At 44.3% G+C, this 12,203-nt stretch overlaps 1 protein-coding gene across 8 annotated transcripts in view; it reads left to right on the top strand.

The window, feature by feature from the left end:
- Positions 1-11,642, top strand: part of R3HDM1 (R3H domain containing 1) — a 109,300-nt gene extending 97,658 nt beyond the window's left edge. For all 8 annotated transcript variants that reach the window (XM_090045864.1, XM_090045861.1, XM_090045858.1 and 5 more), the window contains 3 exons: positions 1,561-1,643; positions 2,741-2,825; positions 10,248-11,642. In XM_090045864.1, the coding sequence (XP_089901990.1) occupies positions 1,561-1,643; positions 2,741-2,825; positions 10,248-10,612 (533 nt within the window). In that variant the 3' untranslated portion in view covers positions 10,613-11,642. The remainder of the gene's footprint in view (positions 1-1,560; positions 1,644-2,740; positions 2,826-10,247) is intronic.
- Positions 11,643-12,203: the final 561 nt, after the last annotated feature.

Genomic DNA, 12,203 nt, shown 5'->3' with positions numbered 1-12,203 from the left:
TTCTGGACAGGTTACAGAGATGGGCAGATGAGAATGAGATGGGTTTCAACATTGACAAATGCAAGGTGCTGCACCTGGGGAGGAAGAACCAGCAGCATACCTATAGGCTGGGGAACTCCCTTCTCACCGGCACAGAGGCAGAAAAAGATCTCGGAGTCATTATTGAACATGGACCGGCAGTGTGGGGATGCAGTCAGAAAGGCTAACCTCACCATATCGTGCATCCACAGATGCATCTCAAGCAGGTCCAAGGAGGTGATCCTCCCCCTCTATGTGGCACTGGTCAGGCTGCAGCTGGAGTACTGCGTCCAGTTCTGGGCACCGCACTTCAAGAGGGATGTGGACAACATGGAGAGGGTCCAGAGGAGGGCCATTCGCATGATCAGGGGACAGCAGGGCAGGCCCTATGAGGAGAGGCTACGGGACCTGAACCTGTTCAGCCTCCACAAGAGAAGGCTGAGGGGGGATCTAGTGGCCTGTTACAAACTAGTCAGGGGGACCAGCAGGCACTGGAGAAGTCCCTGTTCCCCCGAGCACTACCAGGAGTGACCAGGAATAACGGTCACAAGCTGGCAGAGGGTAGGTTTAGGTTAGAGATCAGGAGGTGCTACTTCACGGTCAGGGTGGCTAGGGTCTGGAACCAACTTCCAAGAGAAGTGGTGCAGGCTTCTACTCTGGGGGTCTTTAAGAGGAGGCTTGATGCCTACCTTGCTGGGGTTGTTTGACCCCAGTACTCTTTCCTGCCATGGCAGGGGGTCGGACTAGATGATCTACTCAGGTCCCTTCTGACCCTAGAAACTATGAAACTATGTAGAGGCTGCTGGCATGCATTAATTAACATGCTTCAGCAGACTCAATTAATTGCTGCACTGTAATTACTTATTACAAAGATACTAGAGATGCTGCTGCTACTTTGTAAATGAAGGGTAAAATGCAGTTCTCCTATTTTACTTCAACGTGTTTTGTTATATGAAAAATATAGCAAAATACTATATGGGAAAATCCATAGCCTTCTTTTCAGAAATAAATCATAGTTTCCCTAGTAAATTTGGTCATTTTGTTAATCATTTCAGAAATTTTTTTTTGACTGTCCGCTGTGAATCTTGCCTCAGCTTTCTTAACCTCTCTCATAATTGTATATATTTCTGTTCAGTCATCTTATGGGGTCTCCCAGTAGGTGGAGATGCAAGATGCAATTCTTCTTGAGTAATGCTGGGCACTGCAACAAGAACTTTAATCTCATTGAAAATTCTTTGAGATCTGAATCCAAGTGAGACTCTGGTAGACTCAAAAACTAAAAAAACATACTTTTTAAAATATCCATTTTAAATGCAAAGAACCCTGGGTTTATGCTTTCTCAACTTCATAGTTTGTATAAATTGATTTATGGTTTCCATATGCAATTACCGTAATCAGGAAATTCTTTAAATGCCTCTTTCCTCAGTTTATATACAATACCTCACTTTACTTTGTTTATCTTATTTGTGAGGTGTAGACTGTCACTGTTAGAGATTTTATACTAAGCAAGACAAAGTCTTAAAACCTTTTCCTTGTTTTCAGGAGATGCCAGATACCCATTGCTCGGCCAGCCATTGCAATACAACCCTCCACCATTGTTACATGGGCAAGTAACAGGCCAACAGGTAGGAAAAGCCAGCACCTAGTAAACTGCAAATACTGTAATACAAGGCTGCAGCAATAATAAACCACGATGACAGTGATATACTTTTGCTTTGGAACTGCATCTGCTTTCCACATCAATTTTTATTCCACATTGTTACCTTGTCCCTGGCTCCCATCATTCTCATTTACTACAGAAATACAGAGCAGCATTCTCAGGAATGTAGCACTGTTATTCCTGGTAAATAAAGCTTTCCCAAGGTGGAAACCAAGGCTGGGTCAGTAACCCTTTTTTTTTTGGTTTCCAGCAGTTCCAAAATCAAGAAAAGAGTTAAGAGGAACGTTGCAGTTAAAATTCATTTCATGGATGTTTCAGACTTTTTAAGAATAAAATTGAAGGATGTTTCTAAACAAAATGTTGCTTTTAATTTGGAAAAAAAAGTGGTTTTATGTATCAAATTCAGAAAAATTTAAATGAAACAACTTGGTGAAACCTACACAAGTTTGTGGGACACTTTGAGGTTGTCAAATCTGGGGGGAGGTTGCTTTAAAAATGTTTAGGCAAAAAAAAAAATTGCCCAGCTTTAGCTGCGGGAAGATGAAAGAGTCACTGCAAAAATTGCAAGAGGCTTTTCTGCCCTTTCCTGACTTTTGCCTTTGCCTGAGGACTGTGTGCTTGGTCACAGTATTGGTAGGACCCAGGAATAAAAAAGGACCTAGAAATCTGCTCCTTTCCACTACCACCAAAGCTGAAGTTGGAACTACAGGGTCTCCAGGACACCCCATCCTAAATTGTTACTTGTCTTAATGTCACAAATATGTGAGAGTCGAGGATTTCTTAGGATATCCTTTTTGAATCAACTGCATAGTTGGAATAGTTAGACAGGCTCTTAAATGCAAAATATTTTTCATCAGGTCACCTGATCCACCTGATAAAGAATGTCTTGCATTCAAAAGCTTGTCTAACTATATCCCAATTGTGCAGTTAGTTGAATAAAAGATACTACCATAAGAAATCTTTGTTTCACATAACTCCTGGACCATCACAGCTACAGCATCACTCTAGCCTGTCATAAATATGTCATTTGTCTAACCAAGTGATGTATGTCTGACTTCACAGTGTCAACCTGGAAATAGGCATGGAAATAGAGGAAAGAAACCAGCAAAGAAGGCAGCCTCAGCAGATCTTGGCGCAGGGGAACCAGGTATGTTCCCCTGTTGGGTGGGACTGCATTCTGGTAGATCGTTTAAATGAAAATTGAAGCATTGAGAATGTATTTATCTCATACACTTATTGTATTATATCAACCTGTGCAGGGGAATTGGAGCTGTCTGAAATTTGATTGGGAATTGAATTTACAGGAGGGAGGTAAGGATATAAGTGGGTGCTTCTGCGTGAGGTACAGGAGAGTAGAGGGTGCCTTTGGTGGAGCTGTATATTTGTGCAGGATGGTTGGGAAGGTTGTAGGACAGTGGAGGTTGTTTGGGGCCATGGGGATTTCAACTAAATACTAAAGGCATGACTGTAAGGGTGAGGTATTTGAGGAATATCCATGTTGAGTGCAGAGAGATAGTGTAGAGGGTTCCTTTTAGGAGGATTTGTTATTGAGCTCAGGGTGCAGTAAGTGAAGGGTAAATGGAAGGAAGATGAGAATGAATAGTGACAGGGCAAAAAGGGGGAAGGCAAATATGGGAAAAGTTAGGGATGAAGGAAAAGAATATATTAATAAAAAAGTAAAGGAAAGAGTGAGAGAATGAAAATAAAAGTTCACAGTAGATAGGGAAAAATAGAAAGGACAGGGAAAACCAAAATCAGAGGGAAGGCAGTTTAATTTTCTTAATACATAACGGTTCATAGGATCATCAGAAAGTAGAGCTGGAAAGAACATCACAAGATCATCTAGTCCAACCTCCTGCTCAAGGCAGGTTATTTCTGACTAAACCAACCCTAGCTAGCTCTTTCAGTCATTCCTGATAAGCCACACTTCCTGTGCCTCTAACCATTTTTGTTGCTCTAGACTGGACTCTTTCCAATCTGTTCACATGTTTCTTGAAGTGTGGCTTGCAAATCTGGACACAGTACTCCAGAAGAGGCCTTATCAATGCTCAGTAGAGTACAAGAATTACATCCCTTGATTTGCAAGTGACACTCCTGTTAATACAGCCCAGTTTTATGTTGGCCTTTTTTGAAGCAGGAGCACAGTGTTGGGTCCTGTTCATTTTATAGTTTACTGTAATCCCCAGGTCCTTCTCTGCAGTACTAGCAACCTAGCCAGTCATTCTGCCAGTATTTGTGCATGCAGTTATTTCATCTCGAAAGCAGGACTTTGCCCTTGTCCTTGTTGAATCTCACTTCATTGATTGCAGACCACTTTTTTTCAGTCTGTCCAAGTTATTCTGGATCCTAGCCTCGCTCTCCACGGTGTCTGCAACTCCACCCAACTTGGTGTCATCTGCAAATTTGCTAAGTGTGCATTCGATCCCTTCATCCAAATCATTCATGAAAGTATTAAACAATACTGGACCCCGGACAGAACCCTGAAAAACCCCACTTGATAACTAGACACTGAGCCACTGAAGACTACTTGCTGAGTATGATGATCCAACCAGTTATGTATCCACCTTGCAGTACTTATCTACTCTGTATTTCCTTAGCTTGTTAATGAGAATGTTGTGGAAGACAGTGTTGAAAGCCTTAGAATCATAGACAGTTAAGGTTGAAAGGGACCTCAGGAGGTCATCTAGTCCAAAGTCTTTCCTGCCCAAGTGCAGGGGGGCTGGACCTGATGATCTACCTAGGTCCCTTCCGACTCTAGCTACTATGAAACTATGAAACTATGAAACTATCTGTATGGTCCCTTCCAGCCCCTGACACCTATGAAACCCCCTGCTCAGAGCAGGATCATCCTCAACTAAATCATCCCAGCCAAAGTTTTGTGTAGCTGAGTCTTGAAACCTCCAAGAATGGAGATTCAACCACCACTCTGGGTAACCTGTTCTAGTATTTTACTACCCTCCTAGTGAGAACATTCTTCCTAATAGCTAATCTAAACCTCCCTTGCTGCAACTTGAGACCATTGCTCCTTATTCTGTGATCTGCCACCACTTGGAACAGTTTAGATCCATCTTCTTTGGAACCCAGCTTCAGGTAGTTGAAGGCTGCTATTAAGTCTCCCCTTCCCTAGACTAAATAAGCCAAGTTCCCTCCGTCTTTCCTCAGAAATCATGTCTCCCAGCCCCCTCACCATTTTTTTTGTCCTCCACTGGACTCTCTCCAGTATCTCCACATCTTTTCTGTAGCAGGGGGGCCCAAAGCTGAATACACTACTCCAGCCTTGCTAAAGTCAAGGTATATCACATCCATGGCTTCCATCCACAGAGTCTGTCACCTTCTTATAGAAGGATATCAAGCTGATCAGGCCTGACTTTCTTTTGGTGTCCGTGCTGGCTGTTTCTGACCACCTTGTTGTCCTCTAGTTGCTTTACAGTAGATTTCTTGAGAACTCCATGATCCTTCCAGGTATAATGGACAGGTCTGTAATTTCCAGATCCTCCTCTTTCCCTTTCTTAAAATGGGTACTCTATTTGCCCATTTCCAGGGCCTCCCCTGACCTCCATGAGTTTTCAAAGTGGATAGCCTGTGGCTCTGAAATTACCTCTGCCAATTCTTTCAGTACCTCTGGGTGCATCCTGTGTGGCCTGACTGATTTGAAAACATCTAGCTTCTCTGAGTAATCCCTAACCTGTTCTGCCACTACTCTAAGCTGTTTTGGCTCCTTCCCTATCTTTGTTGCCAAATACATTCATCACTGGTAGCTGCCCCTGTTTGTGAGATTGAAGTAAAAGAGGCATTAAATACTTTAGCCTGCAACTAGATCGCCTTCTGCATTTTTAAGAGACCTGTGGTTTGTTTGGCTTTCCTAGAATCATAGAATCAGTGATTCGGAAGGGACCTAGACAGATCAACGAGTCCGACCCCCTGCCACGGGCAGGAAGGAGCACTGTGGGTGGGAGGGGTCATAAGACCCCAGCCAGGTGCCTGTCCAGTCTCCTCTTGAAGATTTCCAGGGAAGGTGAGAGCACCACCTCTCTGGGAACCTTATTCCAGGCTCTGGCCACCCTTACAGTGAAGTAGTTCTTCCTAATATCTAACCTAAACCTGTCCTCCCTCAGCTTGTGGCCATTGTTCCTGGTGACTCCAGGGGGAGCCCTGGTGAACAGACTTTCCCCGAGTCCCTGCTGCTGGCTCCTGATAAGGTTGTAGGCAGCCACAAGATCCCCCCTCAGTCTCCTCTTGTGGAGACTGAAGAGATTCAGGTCCCTCAGCCTCTCCTCACAGGGCTGGCCACAGAGGCCCTCAACCATACGAGTGGCCTCCTCTGGACCCTCTCCAGGTTCTCCACGTCCTTCTTGAAGTGTGGCCCCCAGAACTGGACACAGGACTCCAGCTGTGGCCTGACCAGCGCCGCATAGAGGGGGAGCAAGACCTGTCTGGACCTGTTAGTGATGCCCCTGTTGATGCATGACAGGCTGCGGTTGGCTCTGCCTATTGCTTCATCGCATTGGCGACTCATATTCATCCTGGAGTCAATCCTGACTCCAAGATCCCCCTCTGCCTCTGTGCTACTGAGAAGGGCAGCCCCTAACCTGTAACCATAATGCTGGTTCCCGCTCCCCAGGTGCAGCACCCTGCACTTGTCGTTGTTGAACCGCATCCTGTTCAGATCCGCCCACTTCTCTAACCTATGCCGGTCTGCCTGGATGCGGTCCCTGCCTGCCCGTGTATTCACTTTACCCCACAGCTTGGTGTCATTAGCAAACTTGAACAGGGTGCTCTCCACACCCTCGTCCAGGTCGCTAATGAAGATGTTGAACAGCACCAGCCCAAGGACTGAGCCCTGGGGGACTCCGCTGCCCACACCCTCCCAGGTCGACATCGACCCATGCACCACCACCCTCTGGATGCGCCCCTGGAGCCAGTTTGCCACCCATGTGACTGTGCATTCGTCAGTGCCACAGTCCCTCAGCATGCCCACCAGAATCGGGGGGGACACTGTGTCGAAAACCTTCTGGAAGTCCGAGAAGATGACATCGACTTCCTCCTTCCCATCTAAGCTCTTTGTTACCTGGTCATAGAAAGAGACCAGGTTAGTCAGGCAGGATCGGCCTGGCACGAACCCATGCTGGTTACCCCTCAACATCACTTCCCCTGCAGGGCTCTCACAAATGTGGCCCTTGATAATTTTTTCCAAGACCTTCCCCAGGATAGAAGTGAGGCTAACTGGCCTGTAGTTGCCAGGCTCTTCCTTCCTCCCCTTCTTGAAAATAGGGACCACATTGGCCTTTTTCCAGTCCTCAGGGACTCGGTCCGAGCACCAGGAGTCCTCAAACAGCCATGCCAATGGCTCCGTGATGACACCAGCCAATTCCCTCAGCACCTGTGGATGAAGGTCATCCAGGCCCGCCGACTTGGACACATCCAAGCCCTCCAGGTAATCCTTAACTAGGTCTGAACTAACAGTGGGGGGACTGGCATCCTTCCCGGGCCTCTCTACACTGTCACCCGAGAGCACCCCATTGTCAGCAGACAGAAACACGGAGGCAAAGAACTTGTTGAAGAGTTCTGCCTTCTCTCGTGCGTCCGTCACCAACTGCCCTGCCCTGCTTCGTAGGGGTCCAGTGTTACCCCGAGACTTCTTCTTGCTACATGTATACTTGAAGAAGGACTTTTTGTTATCCTTAATCCCAGAATCTAATCTAAACTCCAGTGCTGCTTTAGCCTCCCTTACCAAATCCCTACAAGCTTGGGTCAGGGAGGTGTACTCCTCCTTTGTCCCTGCCTCCTGCTTCCACCGCCAGTACGCTTTTTTTCTTTGCCCTCAGGCCAGCCTGGATATCTGCGCTCATCCATGAAGGTTTCTTGAACCTTTTTCCCGCTTTCCTGTGCAGAGGAATTGCATCCTGCTGTGCCCCAAGGAGAGCTTCCTTGAGGAAGAACCACCTTTCCTGGACCCCCATACTAGCTACACCCTGGGCTCCAAATGCCTCCCTGACTACTGCCCTGAGCACATCTTACTTCTGACATACTTGTAGAATCTTTCTTGCCTTTTTTGTTTGTTGAGTCGCATCTCCAATTGTACCTTAGCCTTTCTAACATTTTCCCTACATGCCTGTATGTTACTTTTATACTCTTCCCATGTACCATGACCAAATTTCCACTTCTTACAGATTCATTTTTTGAGTTTAACACGTGGAAGAGATCGCTGTCTAGCATTTGGGATGTGACCTTGAAAGGGCCCCTTGAAAGTAGAGCCAGCTCTCCTAGATTCCTTTTCTCCTCAAACCTGCTTTTCATAGAGGACCCTGCCCACCAGTTTCTCAACTCCAGTGTCCTTGTGCTGCTCTCCTTCTTTCCTTTAGGATTTTGAACTCTATCATTTCATGGTCACTGTCACCCAAGTTACATTCCACTTTGATATTCTCAACCAATTCCTCCATATTTGTGAGCAGCAAATTGGGAAGAGCTTCACCCCCACTGATATTATCTGTATCAAAATGTTATCCCCAACACACTCCGAGAATTTGCTGTTAGTAACAAAACACTTTAAAATTATATAAACTTTTTCATCAAGTGACTGTCTATAGGCATATTTTTTCTGCATGAATGTACAGTTGTATCTCAAGCAAGCGTTTAAAGGCTTTTTGCATTAGCAATACCTGTTGCCCTTGAATCCTTATGGCCTGCCCACAGGGACTTAGAGCAGCATACACTTTCTGCTTCTTGGTTCTTCTCAACTACTTTTGTTATGAGTTGGAGATTCTTTTTGGCAGAGGTGCTTAAGGATCTAAGTTTCTGTCCCTAAGTAAGATTCCATCTCAACTAATGTATCAACTTGGTGGAGTTTTTTCCAAGATTTTATTCCTCTTGAGCTGAGAGATCCCTGTGTTGGAGAAGGACAGAACCCATGTCATATGCACAGGACTTTCTGAAAGCATCCACAGCTACTTGTTTCCTTAGCTGAGTGATCTAATAGCCCCATGTGCTGCACACAGCACCTGCTCCAGCTTGCATCTTGGAGTGGCCACTGTGTGCAGCACAGTGCTGGAGCAACCTCATGGTATTCTGGAGCCATACTACACTCCTTGGAGACTCTGGGGCTGTGCAGTGAAGACCTGGAGTGGCCGGAGCCCACTCTGGCCACTGCACAGCTCACACTGAAATGTGGAATCAGTCTCTCCATCCAGTCCAACTTATAGTCTGGGCCCATGTCATTCATCTAGCTCGTGGGGCTGAATGACTACCATCCCTGACCTAGGGGATTCTGGTACCCACTTCCAAGTGCACAGCTGCTGTTTGGAGTCACCCACAGTGAGTATGTACATATGAGCCATCATTCAAAAGAAGATAAATTACCTGTTGCTTTCTCTGGCTGGGTTGTCCATCTGTATATGTTTTCCTCTCTCTTCATCTTTGGAGTTGCATGTACTATGTGACTCTACAATGGAAAGAAAACTGAGGAACGGAAAATACTTGCTGCCCTTTTGTCCCCTTGAAGTGGGCCCAAGGAGAAAGAGGGCTGAGTGCTGCATAGGCAAAGTGTGATCCAGTAACAGCATCATATGAACAGCCATCATTTTCCTCAGCTTAACAGATCTATGAATATTTTACCAGGGCTGTCCAGCTCCTAAGTGGCTTGGGGCCTCTGGTCCCCCAGCCACGTACTGTACAAACCACACACAATCTAGGCGAGTGTCGCATGGGCCTCACTCTGCACTGTGCAACCTCCTGCTTCCCATACCATGCCACACGGGCTGCTGATATGCCACATGAACCCCCCAGAATGGAAGCTTGGGTGGTGGGGGTGGGGAGGAACCCATGGACTTGGACATCAGAGCAAACAGGGGAGCAGCACCTGGACCAGTGGCCTTGTGCAGCTTGTGGGCCACCAGTTAGACAGTGCTGTTTTATATGAACTAAATTTATTTCAAGGTCATGTGAGTTCTACCCTGACATAAAGCAGCACGTAGTATCTCTTGGGCCGTTAAGTCTGCTGTGTCACAAAGGTGTAACCTTTTGCCACACCAGGGTCTGCAGCCAACTTTTACTACCTAGTAAACAAGGAAACCTGATACATCCCTGCTTCTGTAGCAAGCATGACATGCAGAACTACTTCTGGCTGGGATGGCTTAGAAAAATAATTTAAGCCATTCAGCTTACCTATCCTTGAAATGGATACTATAAGGTATATCTATTGTAAATAATTGTGAGATGAGACATTCTGTTGTGATGGCAAAAAATGATGTGTGCATGACTTCTTGTCCCTGCAGAGTGGTTAAGTTCAAAGGGAGGCTGGGTTCTTTTCACTGCTTTTTCTTAGAAAGTGCCCCTCATGGCAGCAGCAGGCTAAAGCCATGCTTTACCATAAGAAATTTTATATTTCTCTGAGTAAAGGGTGCCCAGTCCTCCTCTGTTGTCTCCACATTTTTATTACACCCACATTGCTTGTTGCAGGCAACAGGCGAGTCAGGTGCAGCCTGAGGTGTCTGACCAAAATTAAAGGCTTGTTTACAAATGTTTTGAAATGAAGTGCATTTGGTTAACTTAGGAGTTTTTCTTCTTGTTTCAGTTGTTGGAAAAGTCTTAGAAATTACTGAACTGCCCGACGGAATAACTCGTATGGAAGCTGAAAAATTATTTGGAGAACTTTGTAAAGTTGGTGCCAAGATTCGGTGGCTAAGGGATCCCCAGTGTCTACAGACACAGCAGCAACATCACCGTCATTACTGTGGCAGTGGAGATAGTAATGTGAACGCTGAACCCTCCAAACCTAGTGACTTGGCTTCCACATACACAGTTCTAGCTACCTTCCCTACAATGTCAGCAGCTCAAAATGCTTTGAAGAAACAAAGTAACTCAGTTAACAAGTTTAGGCTGAGAACAAGCAAGAAGCACTACGACTTTCGTGTTCTGGAAAGGGCTAGTTCTCAGTAGCAGCTACATCATTGGACATTCAGCCTTTATTACTTCCACGTCCTTCTCTCCTCTACTTGATTGGCTTGATATTATAGGGTTTCTGTTCCCTTCATAAAGACTCCTGGGATGTATTGTCACATGACATTGTAGCCTTTGGGGGGGAAAAAAAAACCCAGTGATCCAGCAAGAAGAAGAAAAAAATACATTTAATCCCAGGCGACTGTAAGAACCCATTCTGACATACGGAGAGGCAGCTTTCTATAAAGGATGCTGTTATAATGCCCCTCACTTTTATAATAGTTTTGTTTTATATTTCTGAATTCTTGTATTGGATCCAAAGCTCTATTGTACAGGAAACTTTTGTTCATAATGAATACCCAAGCTCAGATCTGTATTTTGTAATCCCTTTTCACAGCCAGCACACAGCTATCCATTTTAGGACAGGGGTTAGGGTGGGGGGAAAGGAGAGGAACTGTTAAGGAATTGCACTCTATTTTCTAGCTAACTACCCAAAAGTCTCAAGTTATCTATTCCTCTTCCTTGTATTTCTTACTAAAAAAATCACTAAGTACTACTAACCTCCTTAGACAGTCCTTTCCTTTTGAGATTTATTTAGACAGCATCAAAGAAAATTACAAATAAATTTATATTCTTGAATGACTCATTTCTGATCAAACAGGTTAGTGTGAGTATTAAAGAGGAATATGAACGAACTGTGAAGAATGTTCATTGTATCCCATTTGTTTTTAGGAAAATGGTGAAGAAACTAAAATGCATCTTCCCAAATGACAAAATGTTTGCACTTTAATTGTGTTCCCACCAGATGGATCTTTTTCTTTTCACTTTAAGATAATTGCATTCAGTAAGTGCTGGAAACTTCTTAAATGGTTTAAATATGTTTGCATATTTGCAGAGGATCACTGGACATCAAAAGATACATTGCACATACAAACACCCTTTTTCAATTTCTGTGTATTTGCAAGGCTGTACAATGTGTGCTGATGCAAGCCTTTTTTCAGTTCAAGAAAATAAATGTTTACAATACAAACTTCTTCTAGTGCACTTGTTTCAACTATTGACCTGTATGAAGCTGAGTAAATCTGTATTGATTAGATAGCTACCATTTCAAACATGAGAAAAGACTGTAGAATGGTATATTATTATTAGAATTTTTTTTCAAGACCCACCATCTCTGTTCCTTTTGTTGAAGTACCATTAACTTTTATGGCATTTGAAAATTGTATTTATATCTATCTAGAAAAGGAAAAAGGAAGAAATTATTAGAGTTAGACTCCAGAAACTCAGGTACTAACTTGCTATGTAAAAAAGTCACTTAATGATTTTGTCCTTTGCTCTGCTTACAGGTGGTGTATAACTTGTTTAAACATACAGATCTCATTTTCACAAGCCTGAAAGTCAAAATTAGGGTAATACTTGTTTTTCATTTTTATTTTATTTTTAGAGAGTAAAGATGAAGAATTATAGTGCCAAAAAGCCTCAACTCTAACCCTATAACATAGAAATCAGAGCCATACACTGGTGCCCCCATAATTGCAGTTGCACACAGACAGAACAGCACATACATTTATAGTTAGGATCAATGCTAAGA

This window comes from Crocodylus siamensis, chromosome 4, assembly GCF_052110815.1.
Source record: "Crocodylus siamensis isolate JL-2025a chromosome 4, ASM5211081v1, whole genome shotgun sequence".
In the NCBI taxonomy this organism is placed as follows: Eukaryota; Metazoa; Chordata; order Crocodylia; family Crocodylidae; genus Crocodylus; species Crocodylus siamensis.
The sequence above is the reverse complement of the archived record's forward strand: the minus strand, read 5'-3'. Positions and strand labels throughout refer to the sequence as shown.